This window comes from Ruditapes philippinarum, unplaced genomic scaffold, assembly GCF_026571515.1.
Source record: "Ruditapes philippinarum isolate M1 unplaced genomic scaffold, ASM2657151v2 ctg757_1_1_1_1, whole genome shotgun sequence".
In the NCBI taxonomy this organism is placed as follows: domain Eukaryota; kingdom Metazoa; phylum Mollusca; class Bivalvia; order Venerida; family Veneridae; genus Ruditapes; species Ruditapes philippinarum.
Window position 1 is genome coordinate 55,608 of NW_026861682.1, and position 24,190 is coordinate 79,797.

Below are 24,190 nucleotides of genomic sequence, written 5' to 3' on the forward strand. Positions count from 1 at the left end.
CAATATGTTGTGCATTTTAAACCACACTATTATCCCGATTACCTCAGCTATTATTGTGATAAAAGTGTTACAGTAATTGATATTTAACGACCGAAATGTTTGTGCATGCATTTATCATTGATCAATAATCCATACGTTTATTTTTGGAAAAAGATACTTAAGTATGTACTATGTTGTACTTTTAATGCATTTATATTTGCATTAATATTATTATTCAAACAACTTCTCATTCATTAAAATGTAGTTTTAAGCGTTCTCTTTTTTACCTCTTAGATATTAAAATATCAAATAGCACGAAATGTTTTTGTACGATCTATCAAATATCTATATTTACATGTATTTTAAAATATGTATTATGTACATTGTAAAATTTTGCTGGGCAGAGTTTATTGTACATTTGTATTTTTATTTTTCTACCGTAAATTGTACATGTACACTGTATTTACTTTATATTATATCATTTTCACTTTAAAATAAAGTGTTGCCGTGACTGCATTTATTCTTTTTAATTTTTTAAAAGTATTTTATTGACTGTGATGCACATATTTTCTGTAATTTGCAATTATTTTCTGTCTGATAAATTGTTATTCTTTTTGATAAAATAAAACATAATATAATCATAGCTTTCTCTTTTTTTTCTTATAATTATTATTATTTAGCTGTACTGGACTTGGGAGTCTGTGGAATTATTTTTACTTGTCCATTTTATTTGCAAGAACAGATAATGGATAGATAGTCCATTTAAAAATGTATGTACAAAATTACAAAATGCATAATAGCAATAAAAAGCGTTTAATCGCTTTAAACACGGATAAAAATCCGTGCTTTAAACAATGAGTTTTCACGTGCTCTTTTCATAAGTTTTCCAAACTTCTATATATGAAACATAATTTTTCGTTCAACGAGAAAATTAGGACTACTATTCAGTCCACATTGCCATGCCAATAATGTTTAAATTATTATAAAATAATCTCCCCTTGATCATTAAGAACACACCCTGGCATATCCGCAAGGGAAATGTGCAGAACGCCTGTGATTCAGTCCGCATGTATTATAGGAACAACAAGAAAACATAATATCCTAACACATATCGAAAAATGACGTGAAACTTCTTAGAACTATATAGTTTTCCTTTTTAACAGATCCAAGCAATGTTTCCTACTGTATTTAGTTGTGGTAACGGCATCTTCTCGACTTCTTTCCGTCAAACTTCGGATAGTGTGGTTAAGAATTAGTAGTGTGATACCAACAGCAAATTATTTTACACGGGTGTAATTATTATGTGCACCGGATGCAGAGGCAGCAAGTATTCAATATTTTGATACAAAATAGGTGGTACAAAATAGGTAGGCCTACAAAGGACTAGGTGTGTTTGAAGTACTCAGCAAGTGGTTTTTTTTTTACAAAGAGATATAAGCTTTTTACTGGTAAGTTGATGTATAATTTTAAATTGTTGAAAAATCAAATGTAGAGCTTTCTTTAAAAAGTCAAAGCGAGCTCGATTTGGTAATTTAGGATGGTCCCCTATTCATGCTATTGTACCATAATTGTTCTAATAATTTATAATTTCAAGCAAATTGTACAAATAAAAAAAGTATCTTTTATGTACTATTTTATTAAATTGTGTTAAACTCTCGCAAGTTTACTTTAAAATACACTTGTCATTCATAGAATAAATCAATGATTCAAATTAGAAATATCTATGATCAGTCAGCCATGTTTTGAACTCGGGTGGGAATCAGTGTCAGCTCGGCCCTAAAACGTACTCGGCCCCCCGAGTCAGCTCGGCCCTATTCCAACTCGGCACGGGTCAACTTGGGCCTTAATTATATAATATATGGTAATGATTACATTTTATATGTTTTCATCATAACTTTCATTGTTAAACATTTTCACAGTAACAGACCTCTACTCAAAGTTATTGAAAAGTTTTATTGATGAAACAGAAAGTACCAATTTGTATGTGAATTTGTAGAGATGGGAAGAATTTACTTTATATGCACATTTTGCTTACTTCAATGTTTTTTGTAAAATATATTGTTCAAACAGCATTGGTTGCTTGTGTTTAAGAACAAACAGTGTTAAATACAATTACATTTATTATCATAAAAATTCAATTTAAAGATCAATATGTTACATTTATTGGGTTGACATCTTCTTAACAAAGATTATTTCAAATAATACGTACATGTTCACAGCCAACTTTTTAAATTTCTGTTTGTTAGTGATCATACAATGTATGATACCTCTGAATACTTTTATAGTAATTTACTCCATAAATTTTTATAAGCTAAACAATTTATATATCCTAATAGGTTTTTAATAGAGGGCCGAGTTGACCTGTGCCGGGTTGGTATAGGGCCGAGTTGACCCTTTACCCACAGGTGGCAGTATCAGTGTTTGGACACGCAGGGCTCAACAAATTTTTTGGGAGCAACTTAATAGGTACCTTATAGTAAGCCTTAGAGTGTTGAATTTTTTTTTCAGGGTTGTAGTAGGGGTGGGTCCAGGGGCAGATACATGTAGAGGTGGGGTTTCCAAACACTGATACTGTCACCAGTGGTTTTAAACGGGAGCTTAAATGGAGAGCACTATGGTACCATGGTATGTAAATTGATCTATAGCCCTTTTCAGCTTCAGTAGAATTTTTTTTTTCAACAGAACATGACCTCACTACAGTTTCAGCAGACGAGTTTCACTTGTCATAACATGGAATTATCAGTTTAACTAGTAAATTTGGGGTGCAATAAAGAAGTATTTTCAACACACGCAGGCAGCTTTGGATTTTCCTATCAATGACAGAAATTATTTGAACTGAAAATATTTCTAAAAATTTTTATCCAAATTCAAAAAGCAGCACTTCCACTTTCAGTTTATTGGTGGAAATAGTTGATTGGTCAGTGGTGTTCTGTGTGTAAAGACACACATGTTCTGATTACACGGGAATGAGCAAGGACGTGGTACCTGCGGGAGTACCATACTTTTAGTTTTACCATGAAATAGCACAGACATTTGAGGGCTGAGTTGACCTGGAATCACTCAGTTAATAAGTAGGGGTGTAACAATACAGCAAAAACCGTATTGCAATATATTGCCATTTTGCTGAAGCGTATTGCAATATATTGCAATACGTATTGTCGTGTATATGTTTTGATGTAAAGACGGAGTAACATTTATATATTATTATTATATGTATATATTTTTAGTAGCGAGCTCGACGAGCTGGCCCGAAGGGCCTGCTCGCAAAGCGAGCTTTACGGTAACGTGAGTACCTGCTAAGTGATGGTTTTGAAAACTTTCGTCCGAAGTACCGAATTGGACACATCGCAACTTTTCGAATTTAAAGATAACGATAAAAACTGAGGAACTCTGACTGAAAACGGATGTGTAGACTGGTCACCCGCGCACGTCTATGGGAACCATAATTGGACAGGGAACCAGAATAACGGAAGCTGTGTATAAAATATCACTCATATCGAATGACAGTTTTAAAACGGAAAATGTAAAATGAAAATTGAACGATTATTTTAACCGACCTTTCCCGTACATAGGTTTTGCCTGATTTCATTAAATGTACATTTACCTCCTCTTTTTGAAGAAACAAAACATTCTAGGCTATCGGAAATTTCTACAATGCACTGCCGTTCTTATTATCTCCCCGTGTATTTTCACATTGAAGGCGCCATTTTGTTTGAAAAATCTGATAAATAAAAACAATTTTTTGTCGAATTTTGTTGTGAAAACTATCTAGAATGAAAGAAAATGGTCTAACTAAGAAAATGAATCCTAACACCAATATCTTTTATTCAGTCGTTAACGCTGTACAGACGTTTAAAGTATTGTTTACGTGACGTCACAATGTAGCGCCAAACAGCACGTGCAAAACAATCAAATCAAGTACGCTATTTTAATGTCGCAAACGTGTTAAGTTTTACATTTATTTCACTTTTAATAATCTTTATTTCGCTTGAAAAATTATAGAGTGAAATAAAATAAACAAACAAAGTTTTATCAACGTTTGTTTTCAAAACTCGTTATTCATTTAACGACAGGGGCGGAGCCATATTTAACACAGTACGTGTGACGTCACACGCACTCGTCACTGCATTTGAGATTATTTCATACTATTTCACGTTAATAGAAAATACATGGTTGATGTCGGGATGGAGAAGGTTTATCCGGTGAGCGAGAAAGTGTATCTTGGCGAGCTTTAGCGAGCCAAGATTCACTTTCGCAGAGAACCGGATAAACCTCTCCATCCAGACATCAACCATGTATTTGATTTATCCTGCTTTTAATCATGTTTTTAGAATAATTAAATGGTTTCATTCTTCCTTTTCCCCCATAAAATGGCATCTATATGTATTTTTGTTTTGCTGCTAAACATGTGGCGTCATCATATGACGTAATGACTGGAGATAGATAAGTTTATCAGGCAAGGCTTTATCCAGCTAATGATATAGACAGTAGCAGGATAAAAAGTACATCGAGCTCGCTTTGAGGCTTTGCCTTTTTCATATTAGAAACTTAATAGCGAGCTCGACGAGCTGGCCCGAAGGGCCTGCTCGCAAAGCGAGCTTTACGGTAACGCGAGTACCTGCTAAGTGATGGTTTAGAAAACTTTCGTCCATAGTACCGAATTGGACACATCGCAACCTTTCGAATTTAAAGATAACGATAAAAACTGAGGAATTCTGACTTAAAACGGATGTGTAGACTGGTCACCCGCGCACGTCTATGGGAACCATAATTGGACAGGGAACCAGAATAACGGAAGCTGTGTATAAAAAATGAAAATCGAAGGCGCCATTTTGTTTGAAATCTGATAAATAAAAACAATTTTTTGTCGAATTTTGTTGTGAAAAACTATCTAGAATGAAAGAAAATGGTCTAACTAAGAAAAATGAATCCGAACACCAATATCTTTTATTCAGTCGTTAACGCTGTACAGACGTTTAAAATATTGTTTACTTGACGTCACAATGTAGCGCCAAACAGCACGTGCAAAACAAACAAATCAAGTACGCTATTTTAATGTCGCAAATGTTTTAAGTTTTACATGTATTTCACTTTAAATAATCTTTATTTCGCTTGAAAATTTATAGAGTGAAATAAAATAAACAAAGTTTTATCAACGTTTTCAAAACTCGTTATTCATTTCACGACAGGGGCGGAGCCATAAATTAAGACAGTAGTATGACGTCACACGCACTCGTTACTGCATTTGAAATAAAAATTAGCGATTATTTCATGCTATTTCACATAAAAAGTACATCGAGCTCGCTTTAAGGCTTTGCCTTTTTCATATTAAAAATGTAAGGAATAAATAGAAAGTAGTGTCACACAATTTGATAAACAAAACTAGTCGCGTGTAACCTTTCACATCTGGGCCACTTATGTAAATTATGCGGCCGCTTATTGACTTTTAAGTGTACTAGTTGTCGGATACTTTTATCTTACGTTGGCGCCAACAAAATTTGCCAATTAAAGATTTTATGTGAAATTTGTACAAAATTTGAAGGCAATTAATTGAAAATTATGATTTTTATAAAATACCGGTTTTCCAAAAATCGTACCGCGGTTCAAAATTCATTTTTTCATATTGCAATATATCGGTATACCGGTAAACCGTTACACCCTTATTAATTAGTCCTCTTTAGTCCTATTAATTAAGTGCTTTTGCTTTGAGATATTTTTACTCATTAGCACAGTTCCTTCATAGCGAAAATGCTCACAAACCCATACATGACGTAGCAAGTTCCACAAGAAAATCTTGCCAAATGATTATAGATATAACACTTGAGACAGCATAAAAGCATTAATTTTGAGGTGTTTGTGAACAAAAGTAAAAGAAAAATATCTTTTAACAAAATAAAAAAAGTGCCACATCCGGAAAATAATATTTAAATCCTTTTATTTGATTAAAGTCCTTATGCAGTCAAAAAATAAAAATTATTAAATAAAGGTTCATAACACTAAACACTAAATCTGAAATTTAATAGAGTCAGACTTCATTCCAATATTTCGAAGGAAATGTTTTTGTACGAAATATTTGCCCAGCATGTACAAATATATTTTTCAGTTAGAAAATTTGTGACAAATTATTTTTGTATAAGATAATTATTTTTTACTTTTGTTCATGAACAGCTCAAATAAATGCATTTATATGCTGATTTATGTACTTGGTAGATCTTTCAGCGATAGGGTAAACATTTCGATAGAAGGGGTTGAACTTTGTACAAAAGAGTATTAGGATTATTGTATTTTGTTCTTTTGAAATGTCATCTTTTTATGACAATAAACTTGTATGTCAAGTTTAAAGTGAATACATGTCGCTTTTATAAAGTCAGGGCTCTTGTAAGCATTTTGAGACTGGGGCCAGGGTCCATGCAGGGGGTGGCGGGGGGAATTTCGCATGATTTCAAATATTTTTCATTCAAAGGGGAATTTCAACAGAAGAAAATTAATACATTAAACTGATTTAAGTCAAGCAAAAACAAGAGTCAGTTAACAAATTTATCAAAATAGGTACTGAACAATATTCAACTTGCAAAATGCACCACACCCCAGGGATGTGATTATAAAAGCACATAATATTATATAACCTGAGGGCCAAAAAACCATTCTTTGTAGAGGCCGAATATAGGCTGCTTCCCTAACCAAACTAGCCTCTTTTTTTCCCCAGTTTGGTCCTCAAAATTCCCCAGTCTTTTGAAATTTCCCATAGAATTTAGAACAAACTTAAATGACGGTGTTGAATTAAGGTCTTTTACTGCCTTATTAGTATTTCCCAGTGCTTTTTGCTTTTCTTTTTTGAAGAACTTGTTAAAAGTTTGTGTTAAATTTGAGACCCCATTTTCCAAAGTATGCCAAAATCATGCATATTTTCCCCAAGAAAAAGGCTGAGGCCCCTTCCTCAAAAATGGTGTTTTGGCCCTGACAACGCACAGTGATATTATTGTTGAAAATCCTTAAAGGCACATCATGCCTCAGAAATCCACATTTTTAAAAATCTTTAGAAATCTTAAACATGTATTTAATAATGCTTAAGTATTGGATTTAGAGCATGTGAGAAGTTTAACAACTGAACATGCAGGTAGTAAAATGTAAACAAAGTGGTATTTTGACTTGAATTTAATTAAATTTAAAAAGTATTTTTATTTTTACCATTTTTTGTAGAAATGGCTTTTTTAGTCCCCTACCGGTTTAACCGGTTAAAAGTACTGAAAATATTTTTATGAAACTTGATATATGGATAGATGGCAGTATGGAGATTATGCACGTCTTTTTTTTTTCTTCCTATGTTGAAAATTCTGGTTGCTATGGCAACAAATAGTCTGAAAATATGGCAAATTTAACACATAAACTGGATCCAGTGATAACTCAAAAAGTACTGAAAATATTTTTATGAAACTTGAAATATGGGTAGATGGCAGTCTGGAGATTATGCACATCTTTTTATTTTCTTCCTATGTTTGAAAAATTCTGGTTGCTATGGCAACAAATAGCCTGAATTTCAAGATTTCTGATTTAAATTTTTCAGCTTTTTCACTATATGTTCTTTATTTCTTAAGGTGTTTTACTTCAAACTTTAAATATAAGTTCCTGGTCATCAACCACATCATATGTGACAAGGTTTATAACTCTAGCACAAAAAATATAAATATTACCTCCCTTGAACTTAGATTTTTTAGGGGAAAAAATGTTGTCTTTTTTAAATAACTTCTTTATTTCCTAATGTATCTACTTCAAACTTCATATATATGTTTCTTATTATCACTCGACATTTTTTGAGAAGGTTAAATACTCTAGCAAGACTATTTCCAGAATTATGTCCCCCTTGAACTTAGATTTTTTTCGAGAAACTGGTATTTTCCCTCCAACTTCTTCATTCCTTATAGGATTTACTTTAAAATCCCACATCGTAATAATATGACAAGGTTGTATAAACATAATTTCCTTAGTCCTTACTAAGCATGGAAACTTAACACATTACTGTGATATAAACAAACTTATTTTATTATGTTTTGTGGTCGATATTTTCAAATACAGACTTCATCCTCAAATTCATTATAAATGGCAATACACAGGAGTGTATGACAATTAAAGAACTTTTTGAGGGACCGGTAGGGGACTACTGTATTGCCCGCAATACTATCAAATGCTTGTTTATCCAGAGGTAAATGCATAAATCTTAATGTTTTTTTTAGCTCACCAGAACCAAATACTAATTCACAAAATACTAATTCACTTTAGTTGTACCAATTGCAAACAGAGCAAAAGAAGCAGAAGTTTGTTCATCTTTATATACATGTATATCGCAAATTATTTTTGTTTAAACTGTAACAAATTACCAAAAATTAATAGTCTTTGAGAAATGAAAAGAAAGCATTTCAGAGGCATATGGGCCTTTAAGAAATCTTTTGTTTGCAGTGGATGATGATTGTGAAACAGGTTAAAATATCTTGCTCAGCTCTTAGCTTGTAATATAACTCAGTTTTGATGCCATATCTAACAGGGAATTATCATAAACATTGAAGGGAAATCAACAATCTGCACTGACTTTATTCTTCATTTTATGATGTTGACTTGTTATTTATGGCAAAGATGTTTAGATAAGATTGTGAAGATCATTGACTGAAGTTATTTTTGGAGTATTTTTGCTGTGTTAAGTTTCAGATGTACATGTACCTATGTCCTTAAGAATTTTTTTGCACAACTATATAATATGGAAATCAACCATTATTTAATGAAAAGTTAGAGTAGGTACATGTATTAGAAAAAATTTTATTATATACTTATAAATGAAATATAGAGAAATATTGATGAAATAAAATGCGTATTTTCATTTTCCGTATTTTCACTGTAAAAATTTATTTTTCACTGCAGTGAAACATATTTTCCGTATTTTCACTGGTGTCTTGCCGGACTACTTTCTTTTAAATTCTGCCAGTACACAAAATTTAAGGGAAAGTCTTTCAAATTTTATCGCAAAAAAGAGAAAAATGTATATAATAAACAGAAAATTCAAGTTTTTTCTATAAATACATGATTTATTTTCATCTTGTGGCATGAAAATTACCATATTTCACTCGTGGCTACCGCCACTCATGAAATATTTATTTTCATACTAGATAGTACAACAATGTATAAATGAAATAAATTCGTTCTTACCAGATTCTTTTGCTGAAGACCAGAAACAGAATTCCTCTCAAGGGGGGGGGGGGGTTTATAATTTATATACTATTTCTTGTAAATTATTGGTTTATTTTAGACCCTTTTTCTTACCAGTCGCTTTTTGTTAGGAAATTGATGATTTTTCTGCTCGCAATATCTTTCTGTGATACAGTTCATTTACCTGCATTAATTATCTGGCTTGTTTTATAAAACCAGAGCATTTTAATTAAAGAGATCAGCAGCAGTAATTTGTTCAATTAATTCAATATTTTAAAGAAAGGTGAATCAGATAATTCTATATTCTCTATGAATATGTTGATTGATCCATTGTTTTTGTGTTTGACTATATAAAGGGCATTTTTTTTTGAAAATTGGAGCTACATTGTATTTCAGTGGTAGACAAATGATGTTGAACACTAAGGGATGTTAAATATGACTGAATAAATGTTGTTGTTGAATAAACAAAAGTAAAATATATATAGTTTATAATTTAAAGTGCTTGCTTGCAGTTTATTTGGATTTAATTATAGGTTAATGATGTAATCTTCTAACAATTTAAATTCTGCAATCATTATACATGTATGTAATTTATTTCATGCAAATACAGTGACATAGAATCAATAGAATGAGATTAATACCTGTTCTGGTGAGAAATAAGATATTATCTGGACTTAATTATATGGCTTCAAGATAAGCATTAGCTATTTATTCTGTCTGATCTCTACAAGAACTGGCTTAAATAGCAGCAGCACTTTATAGTTTTATAGTCAGTGCCTGTAACACATTTCCTGGAATTCATGTAAGTTAATTGAGCCACTTTGGAATGAATTAACTGTCAAGAATAAATTCTGGATTTGACTAATCTAGTTATGGGGGAGAGAGGGAGAATAAAAAAAAAACTGTGGGATTTATATGTAAGATGGAGTGTTTGTACATGTATCTGGAGATTTAGTTTTAAGTGATTAAATTTATCATTAAAGTTTTTATTTTTGTGAAATTACTCGATCCTTGTATGTAGTAAGTATCAAAATCTTATTTTGAAGAATTAATTTTACAGTTGGTAACTGGCATTTCTGCCCTTTGAATCTTAAACATTTTATTTATCCCTTAGTTTTCTGGTGGCAACTGAATATACTCACTTGACCAGTGCAGGATCAGCCGACACATCTTTCCAATCTGATCATGGTCTTCGCTATTCCCTATTCAATCAGTATGTGATTGTACTTACCCTTATTAGAATTTTTTTTTTTTTAAGTGTTATTTAATGGTTTTGTTAGGGTTGAAAGATGAGCAAGTATATTTAAGATAATTTAAGCAATTATATTGGTTATTGGTAAGGGTAAATATGGTGTTGAATTTTGATGTAAGTCAGCCATATGATCAATGTAGAGTCGGTTCAGACAGAACAAATGGCAGAAACAAGCTTTTATTGCCTCAAAGGCTTTGTTGTAAACTTATATTTTTATGTATAGTATGAAATTTTGCTAAAAGAAAGAAAAATGAGCATCTGTTTCTGGATGGTTTTCAGGTTGAAGTTTACTATGGTTTTCTTATTAAAGTTTACTTTGGTTTTCTTATTGAAGTTGACTTTAGTTTTCAGGTTGAAGTTGACTTTGGTTTTGAACTTTTCAGGTTGAAGTTTACTTTGGTTTTTGGGTTAAAGTTTACTTTGGTTTTCAGGTTAAAGATTACTTTGGTTTTCAAGTTAAAGTTTACTTTGGTTATCTGGTTGAAGTTTACTTTGGTTTTCTAATTGAAGTTTACTTTGGTTTTCTGGTTAAAGTTTACTTTGGTTTTCAGATTGAAGTTTACTTATAATGGTTTTCAGGTTGAAGTTTACCATGGTTTTCTGGTTGAAGTTTACTATGGTTTTCAGGTTAAAGTTTACTATGGTTTTCTGGTTAAAGTTTACCATGGTTTTCTGGTTGAAAATTACTGTGGTTTTCAGGTTAAAGTTTACCATAGTTTTCAGGTTGAAGTTTACAATGGTTTTCTGGTTGAAGTTTACTACGGTTTTCTGGTTGAAGTTTACTATAGGTTTCAGGTTGAAGTTTACTATAGTTTTCTTATTGAAGTTTACCATGGTTTTTGGATAGAATCAAGGAATTTAACTTATTTTTATATGCGAGAGATTTGTATCTGCTTTGTGCTCATATTAAATTGTTACATTCTGATTTAGCTGGTATTACATGTATATTATTAGGATGTGGATAGATTGTGTTTAGTACTGCTGATGCTTATAATTACTGCCTCAAAGGTGTTCGGTTCTGTGGTTTATTTAAGGCTTATATACTGAAACTGTTCAGGAGAGAACTATAAATGAAATGCAGCTATAGTTTAAGCTTAAGTTAGAAGCATGTCTCTATTTGTAGTAATTTGTAAAGAGAATAAATTGAAGAATAAGAAAATGTTAAAAAATAGGAAAGCCAATGTCTGATGAAAAATGATAAATATTTATATATAGAATTCTTAAGTTTTAAAACTATTAACAGCTGTTTTAGTGGATTTATGCATCTTTCTCTGAGAAGATAACTTCTGGCAAATTACATTTATATATCCTTATATTTCCTAAATCAATAACACGGTGATTGAAATTGTGGAAATATGGAAAATTGATGTGTATTCTATTGAATTAAAATACTGAATAATAATGGTTTTAGAGAAATTTCCTTTCACAGAAATAGAAGAGAAATCCTATATTATCTGCTCAAATTCTACACTGTAAAATCTGATTCTACAACACATTAATGACATTGTATTGTTGATTGCCTCAGAAATTTATGGTGTTTAATTCGCTAGTTGTTCAAAGATAAAAGAGGTAGAAAGTACTGGAACAGTTCAATAAATTTTCATCTTGAGAAGTTTAATGGCTGGAATATTTTAGCTTTGATGGATCACTGCTCTTTTGGAAGTAGAATTTTGCTAATAATTTCTCTTTGACTACATGTTAGAGAAGTTTGATTTATAAAACATCCTGTGCTAAAGATAACCACAAGACGGTGAAGTGATTTTTGGTCTGGCAAAGATATTGTCTGACTTTGGCTTACGCACTGGGCAATAGCTGTACAGTTTTTACAGGCCCATGGTGAAATTTCGATCATTGTTACATTAAGCTTTAGTTTGTGTTTATGTTAAAGTGAAAATAAGTACAAAATTTACCTGAAAATATATAAAATAACGTTATAGTACAAACTAGAAGTGTACAAATGTACTAGAAGTGTATCCAACATGGATGCCCCCACATTTGCTCATCTGTTAGTCTATGGATGGACAGCCTGACAGATGGACAAAAACAGATCTTAGTTTAGTGACATTTTATTTAGGGGTCATCTTATGTCTTAGTCCACCAAAAAAGCTGGAAAATTGCAGGTAACCTAGACAGTGTTTGTGTAACTAATAGGAGAAAAAATGTAAAGGGGAGGTTATTAAAAGAATAATTAGAATTTATTCTTGTTATTACCTCCCTTTAGTTTTTTTATTTACTTCATTCAGACATACACCAAATTTTTTAATTCTTAACAAGTAGCTAGCACATTGAAAACATTAATGAACAATAGACCTACCAATAAACTGTAATTTTTATGATTATTGTGAAATAATTACACTGCAGTATTGTGAAATAATTATGTTGCAGCGCCACATTTTACTAAGACTAATAAGAGCCTGTAAGTGGCTTGATTAAGTGGCTGCGTTGGTTTATGTTCTTTGAAGTTAAATGAATAATAATATGAGATTATTTTCAAGCATTACACTAATTGATAAACATTACATATTGCAACAAAGCTTTTATGTTTTAATAGTCTAGAGGGATTTGGCAGTAGCTTAAGTAAGTGTAAAACTTGGCAATAATACAATCTTGTTGTATATTTAATGCAAATGTTTTCCTCAATGTGACATTGGGAGTAATGAAACATTTCTAACTGTACATTTAATATATGTAAGTTTTTTTTTGTAATTGTAACAAATTACAGTTAAACTTTGCTTGCTCGAACTCATCGCCCAGTCCCGGCTGCGAGAATTCCCATATACCGGTAATACATATTGTTCTACCTCCTGAGGTCCCTTTGGCAGTTACCATATAGAGTGAAAATAACACTATTTTGGTTCAATGATTTTTTTTCAATTTTTCTGTCTTCTAGCTGATATAAGTCAGCTGCTGTTAAGTGAAGAATGTGCACAGGGCATTTAAAGGGAAAACATAAGCATTTTTAGGGGAAAATAAACCTATTTTGAGCTAGGGGAAGGCTGTAAAATACAGGGAAAAATACTGTTTGAACAGAAATAAGAGGTGGAGATGTTCTGAATTAGTGACAGTGTAGTTTTCAATTCAAAACAGAGTAGGAACATTTATATGAGAAATGACCATACATCAGTCAAAGATCATTGTTTGAGGCCCAAAACTTTAACATGGATTTTGACAATATTATATCCTTTTTTACACTTAGAAAATTGTTTGTGTTTTACTATCAAGCTTTGAGATAAGTTGAGCATGCTGTCCTACCATCAGCTTTAGTGTGCCTGTCATGATAATGTTGAATTTTATAAATTTGATGCCATCTTGCCCTCAACAGCTGATTTAAAGTTATTCACATAGAAAAATTAGTAATTTCTTACAGAGAACATGTTAAATCTTGTAAAAATAATTCAGGAACACTTGCTAAACTAAGATTTACAAATACCAGAAAAAAATATGACCTAACTCCTGATGCAAAACAGACAAAAAACCCCAATACAAGCATATCAAACCAGATCATAAATTGCTGAGAAATTCAGAATATTCAATTATGTAACAGTATTTTTATTTATTCATAACAGATAAGATTCATGTCTCCTGGCTAGAACATTTTTCATTTTCAGAAATGTAATTATGTAAATGTACCATGGCAGAATACAATCAGTTTTAAAGACTGACAAATTGTGCCATATGTTGGTAACAACGACCATTGGGGGGACAAAAAGTCCTGAAAAGGTCCCTATGTGGAAATTGACCATATCTTGGTAAGCAAAACAAAATACTTAAGTTTATCTTAACAATTAGGGTACAGCTTAATTTGTTGACTGTAATGATTATTACTAGTTCAAAGTATTAAATTTTGGCATTAATTTCATGTCATCTTTCAGTTCAAGTTTAAGAAACACAAACTTTTAACAATCTAATTGCTAAATAATAAATTTGTGAGATGCCCATTTTACATGATTCTATAAATGCATGGCTGCTTGGCCAGTAAATTATAGAATGGCCTCTGCTAGTCCATCTGTCTAAGCTCTTCACAACATCCATATTTCTTTCCCAAGGTCAAGGTCACACAAAATGGAATTCCAGTGAATTAACTTTTGACTTTTAGATTGTTGAAAGGGTTTAAGATAACTTGACACAAACATTCACCATTATGACAGAGCTGGCACATCAAACAGGTTGCTACCAAAAGGTCAAAGGCACAGAACAAATTTTTAAAAGCCCACACTTCATGTTCGTTCCATTACATATTGACAATTTGAAAGCTTTTAAAATTACTTGCCACAAATAATCACCACTATGACATGATGTGCAGAGTGCAGCATTCAGGTCACTACACTCAAAGGACAAGGTCACTCAAAGAATTTCTAATTCACACTAAGGCTCACCATAAGGCTTGATCTGGTGGAACCAATCATTTCTGTTGCCACTATCTAAAACCCAATGATAGCTTAGACAGAAAGTTTGCCAACATATGGAAACAAAATTGCAGGGGAAAGTTGTAACATCTTAAAATCTTTAACATGGTTAACCAATGTCAGTCATGTAGGATAAGATCTGGTAGAAGTTAATTGAATATTGTCATGGGCTGTCAGAACTATAATGGTTTTATTGACTTTGTGCTCATACAATATATTATACTGGGGATTAGAGAATCTATGAAAATATGCAGGGGATAATTGTTCATTTTACTTTGGAAAATAATATGTAAAATTGGTAAGAGAAAGTTTTGGTTGTTTATACTATATCTTACTTCTTTTTCTTAATATTATGTACAATGTACATAGTTGTATTTGTAGTTGCCATAGCTGTCATTATAACTTTGTAATTTAGTTTTTGCTGCAAGTTGGTATCTCCAAAACTACTTTAGGGATTGGGTTGAAACTTCACACATTTGTTCTCTGTGTGATTATCTTACATGATGGGCAAAGGTCCCACAACTCTGAATTATTTTTTTATATGGATTTATGTCCCTTTTCTTTAACTGTCAAGCACTGAGGATATTCAAGTGTGCAGTCTGATCCTGGACAGCTTTTGCTCTATTTTGTTTGAAAGGTTTTTGATTATTTTTCTCGCTGAAAGGTTAGATTTATTTAAAGATCATGATTGAGAATAGAGTAGAGTAGATAATCATACAGAATACAAAATGTTTTGTACTGCATGCAATTATTTTGGCCTTCTTCATGTATGAAGTCTGATAATATTTCAAAACAAGTTATAACAGAGTTCAAGGGTTGAATAATTCTTTGTAGTCTGGGTAAAATTGTTTATTTTTCTTCAGTAATTATGTTTCCTGACATTTAATTAGTATGGAAGGTATAATATAGAGCTTTTTCTGGCAAAGGTTTCCTGATTTTCTATCAGGTTGGTCATGTCAAAATTGCACAAATCTGACAGCTTCACATGCAAGGTAAGTAACTGTAGCGGCATACGTATGGTATTTAGCTGTTTACGTATGCTATTAAGCTGCATCCTTGTGTAATTAAAAGACCGACATGTACAAGTGCCTCTCAGAGATTGTTCACATAAAGAAGAGGGTAGCATACTCAGGAATACTCATTAAACATGTTGCTGTCTTCAAGGCATGTCTTGGAGTAATTAGAAGTGAGTTTCCCAGGCTATAGTGTTATGATGAGAGGCACAGATCTATCATCACAGGGTTAAACATTCATTCTGACAGGTTTTTATGGTACCTATATCAGAATGTTTACTGTAAATTGCATTAATTTTGAGAATATTAGTTTTTGTGTTGAAGTATTAGGGGGAAAATACTCTTGTTAGTCATTTAGTTAATAACTTGAATTTAATTATGAATTATTGCTACTATATAAACAAATGGAATGTTTTACTATTTTGTATTTTGATGTTGTTAATAACATTATTTGAATATGTCAGAGTTTCTTACTGAAAAACACCATTTTGCGTGGATTTGTATGTAAAATATGTATTTTTATGCAACAAGTAATCAAATAAGTTTAATGTAAGATGCAAATATGACAGATTTTAGTTACTACAATTATCAAGATTCCACTCCCTTACTAACACAGTTGTAGAAATTTCTGCATATTTTCATACCAGCTAAAATCACTTGATTTGTACATTTGACAGTATTTTAACTATTTACAGCAATTTTAATAAGTTTTCATAAAAAATACTCAAAACTGGAAACATGCTGCTTTAAGGTATTTCTTTGGTGTTAGTTGAGAGATTGTGATTTGGTAGACAAAGAAAAGGTTCCATGCAGGATTATTATTATCAAGAACTTTTTTCTTCTTCAGTTTTCAGATTTGTGTTCGGATTTACTTCAAAACAATTTTCCTCTTCATTACTCTCAGAAGGTCAGAATTTCTACAGAGAAGTCTTAAGTGTCTGTAGGGTATATTATATTGAATCAAATTGTCATTACCATGGCTTTTTTGTGCCAGAACCATATTCTTATACGTCAAAAATTGATTTCCTCTAATGTAGTGGATTTGTATTTATTCAAATTCTTGAAGCTCTGACATTTACTTTGATTTACTGGTATATTACTAGTTATAAAGATTTTTTTATGGTTTATATGGCTAGGTATGAATGGTTATATAACAAACAAACATTTACTGTATTATATAACCATATAACATGTCAGAAATTTTAATAACCACAGAAATGCTGCACAATTTTTTTGTTTCAATAAAAAAAAACACAAAAAGATTGATTCATAAATTTCAGTAGCCATTAAATATAAGAGCTACACAATTATCCAATGAAAATACATCATTCATAAAATAAATAATAAAATCTTTATCATCATTCCGCAGTGCTGGCAAAAGCAACACTGTTAGTCCGACAATTTATAAAAAAAAAATAATCCAGAAGTAAAGAAATGCTTTAGATTAAAGGGAAAATAAGTCAAAATCAGATTTTGCTGACCTTGATCTGTGTATAATCTGTGTACAAGGGTTACACATTACACATATTATGTCAAGCTCTTGTTATATGTGTTTTATGTTCTCTTAGATTTTTAAGACACAGTGTAGGAATATATATATTCTGGAATTTAATTTATTAAATGTTTAAATTTGATAGTGAGGAACAGTTATCATTTTGTAGGACATTTTTTTTTACAATTTATAAACATATGAATTATGATTATTATAATTTGAAAATGTATATGATTTAATTTATAAAAATAAGAGTAATTTCAACATATTTGCCCTATGTGGGGTGACAAGAAACAGAACATTTATCTTCTTTTTTTATTGGCCTAAGTTTATTTTCTCACAGGAATAAAACAAACTACAGTACACCAGGGTTGCTGTATTACTTTGTTGTTTTATGGTGTTTTCCTGGAAGCTGTCGAGCATAATGGTGTTTGGTGTTTTTTGTTGTTTAGTCGACATTTCAACAAAGGAAACCTGTTTCATCTCCATTGATAGTTTTGACATGGGATATTAATTACCAGCCTAATGATACTCTGTTAGCAGTGCTCGGCAATATTTGTTATAACAAAGGTGATTATTCAGAACAAGGCTCGGGAGTGTAAACTGCATGCATAATTTCTGCATGTTATCTGATTAGATACATTTGAATTGGGAATATTTTACTTGGATTGAAATACTGTGCTAGGTAAATTGATTTTTATTGTTATTATACTGATTGTATAGGAGATGGTTTTGATGATGGAATAACAAATAAGAGTTAGGTATTGAATATCAGTGATTCAGTATAAAACAATACAATGGATGTTAAAGAATAATGTTTCCGTTTGAATTTGAAATTACTACATGGATTAATATTTAATGGAATTTTAATACTATAACATTGACAGTTATTTCAGTTTAATACCGGTTAACAATGCATTAAACTGGTCCTAATGGAATTAGGAACTTCAGTGATGTCTGAGACATATGAAGTCATAATTAAAGCAATGTGTCTGATTAATTGAGTGTAAGTCAAATTTGATTTGTTGATTGTGATTTCAAATGGTTAAATGAAAAAAGAAATTATTCTATTGTATTTTTTTAAAGCCACCAGAATAGGTGGGGTTTTCTATCTTTGTGTTTTAATGAGCTAACAGTTTGTACAGTATATACATGTAGTGACACTTTTTATTCACCTAAAAGGGTTAATGGAGAAAAAAAAGAAAAAAGAGGAAAATAAAATTGTTTTGGAGAACCAAAATCTACATGCCAGTAGTATTCATTGACATGAAATGCAAGGGACTTTAACAAGGCTTTAATTTATTTAAATTGACTTCTAAGATGTACATGTAACAATTATTGGTAAAATTCTCCCTGTCTGTTTACTTAGAAGATGCTTGTTTGATTATTTTCTTCTGGAAGTATAGACATACAGTCTGGTTACCTTAGAATGGCACAAGATGTTGTTGTATAAACATAGAATATCCCAATAAAATGATGTGGACTCTTTGAAGGCCATGTGTTTTTTTCCTAAGAATTTTTTTTTCTTTTTTTTTTCCAAAGTAAAATACCATATTTCTTGGAGACTTCCACTAGCTTGCAGTATTTATATTTATACCACTTCAGAGTAACTGTACTGTAAAATATACATGTTTGAAAAACCAGTCTTCATGTATTTATTTTAGTTTCTAGGGGGAATATTGGAATTAATTATCCAGAACAGTTTCCCTATTAATGGAACAGATGTTTACATGTATAAAATATTAATGGAATACAGTGAAACAGTTTGTGATATGTGTGCTTGGTATTTGGTGGTAATTTGCAGCCACAGGCAGTTGGTAAAAGATTTGTAAATACATGTATATTATATTGAACAAAGTATTCTGTCACCTTAGAGCGATACTGGTGTAAAAGTATATGAATAAAAAATGAGATAAAATAGGTCAACACTGAAAATCAGAACTTTTTGAAACGTGGAACTGTGTGTCATTATTTTGAGGAATATTAATAAATTTGTTTCAAAGTGTTTGTTTGGATTTAACAGTGATTCTCCAAGTTTCTGTGCAAAAAGGCTAAAGTATAATTATAGTAGATTTTAATAAGAACGCTATAAAAATGAAAAGGAAATGAAAAAAAGGATGCTTACAGAAAAGAATTGGTAACACCACATTGATGATTTTACAAGGGTTTAGGCTGTAACCTGGCGACATTATTAATGCAATTACGACTTTGTTGCCACAATATTATACATTCAAGATTGAGTAAAAATTTTGTTGAAAAATGTTTATACAGTTCGCTCAGCGCAGATTTTGTACAATCAGGCAACACTGCGGACTTAGACTCACCGCAGACAAAAATTTGCTCAGTTTTGTTTTCATGACCCGTGCAGACTAAAAATTTTACCATCATAGACATAAAGACAGCCATATAGTATTTGTTAGGAACAGGACTTTTGATTTACATAATGTTAGGGAAACCTGCATTTTGACTTTGTTTATGAAAAAGAGCAGCCCAATTATTGGTTATTTATCCCTGAAGAAGAAAAGATTTTAGTTTGTTAATTTAAATGTCTCTTTAAGCAAAATGTCTTGTTTGTCTTTAAGTATAGTAAGTTGTAAACAACAAGGGCAGGAAAATTTACATGTATGTGCTGATGTAGAAAATATACACATTAATACAATTATATTGGAATCAAAGAAATAGTGAATTAAGTTTAAATAACAGCATAATATTGAAATTTGTTATTTTACAGACTTCTTATTTCATGTATTTACCAGTAAATATTTCATATTTATAGTTTTAAAAAAAACTTAGCCTAACAGATTTGTTCTTCAATGTTTTTGTTTTTTTAAATAATGTTATAAAAACTATGAAACTTAAAGTATTGATTTATTTGAAAGAAGAAAAAGGAAAGAGAAAAAGAAAAAAATGGTAATGTTTGCTAAAACTACATTAATTTCCCTACAGAATTCAGTGATCCTGCAGTAATTTTGAAAGATTTCAGTCTGGCTATTTAGAGTTGTGAATGTTGTTTCAGGTCAAAGTTTGGAATCTGTTGAGTAGATACCAAAGATTCTTTTGCCCAATAATCAATGCCAAAGTCTAAATGGCCCATCTTTCAGTCTGAGATATTGTTAGATATTTTCTCTTATTTCTGAGTAAGAAAAAGAGTCATTACAAAATGGTAAAACAGTGTTGAAAATGTGATTTAGCTGTTTGATAGCCTATACTGATCTATGTACAGTGTAAAATATAATTATGTGCAATGAAAATTATTCAGTTTTATAGAAATAATCTTATCTGACGTAGCAGTCTGTTAGTTTTTTAGCTCACCTGTTACAAAGTGAGCTTTTGTGATCGCAATTCCGTCAGTCGTCTGTCCGTCCTTAAAGTTTTACTTTAAAGAACATCTCCTCATAAACCTTTTAGACAATTTCTTCAAAACTTAATATGAATGTTCCTATGGAAGGTCACCTTTGAAAATTGTTCAAAGAATGTAATTCCATGCAGAACTCTGGTTGCCATGGCAACCGAAAGAAAAAACTTAAAAAATCTTCTTTTTAAAAACCCTGAGAGTAAGAGCTTAGATATTTGGTATATAACATCGTCTGGTTTTGGATTTTTAGCTCGACTTTTCTATGAAAAGGGGAGCTATCCTACTCGCCCCGGCGTCGGCGTCGGCGTTGGCGTCACACCTTGGTTAAGTTTTTCGTACCACCCCACTTTATTTCAGAAGTATTACAAGTATGGCTTTGAAACTTACCATACTTGTTCACCATCATAACCTCCATCTACAGACAAGAGTACATAACTCTGTCAAGGTTTTTGACAGAATTATGGCCCTTTTTTGACTTAGAAAGTGTATTGAGCTTGGTTAAGTTTTTTGTACCACCTCACTTTATTTCAAAACCATTGGAGGTATTGCTTTGAAACTGACCATACTTGTTTACCATCACGACCTCATCAACAGACAAGAGGACATAACTCTGTCAAGGTTTTTGACAGAATTATGCCCCTTTTTGACTTAGAAAATACATTGAATATGGGTAAAATCCACTTATTGCCTTAACCCTTTGAGATATTGCTTTGAAACTTTTAATGCTATTTCACATCATTACCCCCATCTGTACGCAAGAGAAGGTAACTCTGTCAAGGATTTGTTTTAAAAATTAAGGCCTTTTATCGACTTAGAATCTTGGTTAAGTTTTTAGTACCAGTCCACTTTTTGACTGAACTGTTTGAGATATTAATTTGAAAGTTGGAATACTTGTTTACAATCATGATTCCCAAACATGTCCAGGAGAAGGTAATTCTGTCAAAGATTTTATTTGAATTATGGCCCTTAACTGTCAATGTTTTGTATTATAGGCAAGCACTAAAAAACTTAAAAAATCTAAAAAAATTCATTCCTATCCACTTGTTCACTTTACCATAAATTATGTCATATAAACATTGCTGTAATATTCAAGGGTATCAAACAACTAGTTCACTTTAAAAATACAGAGATTCTTGTATTGCCTTTTACTGCAAAAACTTTTTTTATTGGCAAGCAATAAAAAAGTCGAGCGCGCTGTCTTACGGACAGCTCTTGTTCTTTTTCAAATTTATCTTAAATAAGCGCGCTATGTAAATTTAATATAAATGAAAATTTATAAAAATATCTTACATGGACTAGTCCAATTTTCAATCTGGACAATACCATTCATCAGTTTTTAGAGGGGGGATTAAGAATATGTAAGATAGCTAACAGTGCAGACCATGATCAGACGGGACAGATGTGCTGGCTCAGATCTTGGTCTGCATTAAGTATAACGGTAGATAATAATTTGCCACCAACACATTAAATGTTCAAATATTAAGTATGTATCAAATGTAAGTGCATAAAAAAGGTCACAACAATTATTATAACTAGGTGCATAAAAAAGGCCACAATTTTTTTTTTTTTATAGCTTTAGGGTAAACTATAATAATGCTTATTTACCATATTCTACCTGTATAAGGCCCCATTCACAAAGACAAAAAACAATTTTTTTTCCCCCACATTTGCTTAACGAAAAGGCACGATTGCCAAATTAAAGTCATTGACAGAAATTGTCAATTATAAACTTGAAAACATAAGAAAGAGAGACATTTTATGGTTAAACAATGAGACTTTAATTAATAAGGTTTTTATCCTGAATTAAGGCATTTTCTAACAAATGATTAAAACTTTTTGCACCATTTAGTAGTTACATTTAACAGTATGAAATAAAACTAAAAATAATATTCACAAATGTATTACATTAAGATGCTAATTATTTTCACATCTAAAAGTGTCCCTGTCAGACCAATCTCAGAGGACAATTTAAGTAAGACTTACATTATAAGGTTCTGTGATGAGTTCCTATGATTTTTATATGGTTCTTTGAAAGGCCCAGCTTTCTTTGATGATTTTATGTATGAGGTGTTCATAATATACACTTCTTCTCATCTTTCTATTCTATTTTCAGGAATAGGTTCATTTAAATGCAAGCATGATCTCTTGACCTTTGCTGAAGGATGGCATTGCTGAACATTATTGTGACCTTGACCTTATTGTGTGTAACCATAGAAACCAAAGAGGAACTGAATCTAGATGATGTGTCAGCCATAGTTGGAGAGAAATTTGATTACCAGATTGGGGATGAAGCCTTTCAGTCAACATATAAAATTTACAGGGTGAGTTTGATACATCGATTTGTTTGTTTGTTTGTTTTGTTTTCGGTTTTACGTCAGATCAACACAGTATAGGTCATATCGCGACGTTCCAGCTTTATTGATGGAGGATGACCTCAGGTGCCCTTCTGTGCATTATACGTCGATTTGTTACATAATGTATTATGTGATAACTTTTTATTTGTTTGATAAGGTCTTACGTCACACTGACACAGTATAGGTCATATGGCGACATTTCCAGCTTTACTGGTGCAGGAAGACCTCAGGTGCCCTTTCGTGCATTATTTAATAATAATAATAATATTAATAAAGACTTTATTTAAAGAGGCAACATAGTTAGGCAAGCCCAGTCTTCCCTATGAGCCTCTTATTTCAGGCATGAACAGGCACCTTATTAGAACCACCGACTATGTGATAACTGAATACTGTAGAACTTGTGTTATACGAGTAAGATTAATTGTTGCTAATACTTGCAAATTACTTCCTTAGAAAATTTATAGTTATCATGAATAAAATATATGTGCCTAATAAGCAATATCATATTTTATTCAGCAACACTTTCGACTTTTATTATGATGATGATGCATATTCACAAATGTGCATTCATGAATATGAAGAAAAGAAAAAATGCAAAATGTTGAAGATGCAAGTTTAAAGTATTGTAAGAACAGTCATCTTTTCTATAAAAATGTAATTACCAAACTGACAAGTAATATTAATCATTGTTAAGATGGTAAGATTTTTCCTCCAGAATGATATTTCCTGTTTACCTCCATTTTAGATGGTACAGAGAGGTCAAAGGAAACTTCCTAACTGGTTGACCTTTGACACAAATTCGAGTATGCTGATTGGCTATCCAAAGACAGAAGATGTGGGCATGTACACATTGAGAATGAGAGCCCAGTGTATAGACCCAACAGTTTCAAAATGTCAGGACAAACTCTCCCGAACATTTCACATTAATGTTATGGAGCCCTTGATATCGGCGGAATCTAGGGGTAGAAAAACTTTTTCTAAGCATGGAAAGAAAGAAAAGTGGAGATTTACTAACATGCATAATGGTAACGCAGGGTTGTATGTGGAGTATGATATATCCAGGCATGGTACAGTAGTAGAAAATAAGTCTGGTATGCTAGATTCAGGTTCAGAGCATGTGTTGTCTTATGGTGCCTTGTAGCCA

General features: G+C 31.7%; 1 protein-coding gene across 1 annotated transcript; it reads left to right on the forward strand.

Annotated features, from left to right (window-relative positions):
• Nucleotides 1–1,269: 1,269 nt before the first annotated feature.
• On the forward strand, nt 1,270–24,187 carry LOC132716494 (uncharacterized). Its single transcript, XM_060699781.1, has 3 exons — nt 1,270–1,427; nt 22,806–23,013; nt 23,792–24,187. The coding sequence occupies exons 2-3, from the start codon at nt 22,855–22,857 to the stop codon at nt 24,185–24,187; spliced, it is 555 nt and encodes a 184-aa protein (XP_060555764.1). The 5' UTR covers nt 1,270–1,427; nt 22,806–22,854.
• Nucleotides 24,188–24,190: the final 3 nt, after the last annotated feature.

What these genes read in the sequence shown, in the direction of transcription:
- LOC132716494 (XM_060699781.1), top strand. Translation starts at nt 22,855, where the DNA reads ATGGCATTGCTGAACATTATTGTGACCTTGACCTTATTGTGTGTAACC. An exon ending in CAACATATAAAATTTACAGG is followed by an intron (nt 23,014 to 23,791) that starts GTGAGTTTGATA and finishes CCTCCATTTTAG; the next exon opens with ATGGTACAGAGAGGTCAAAG.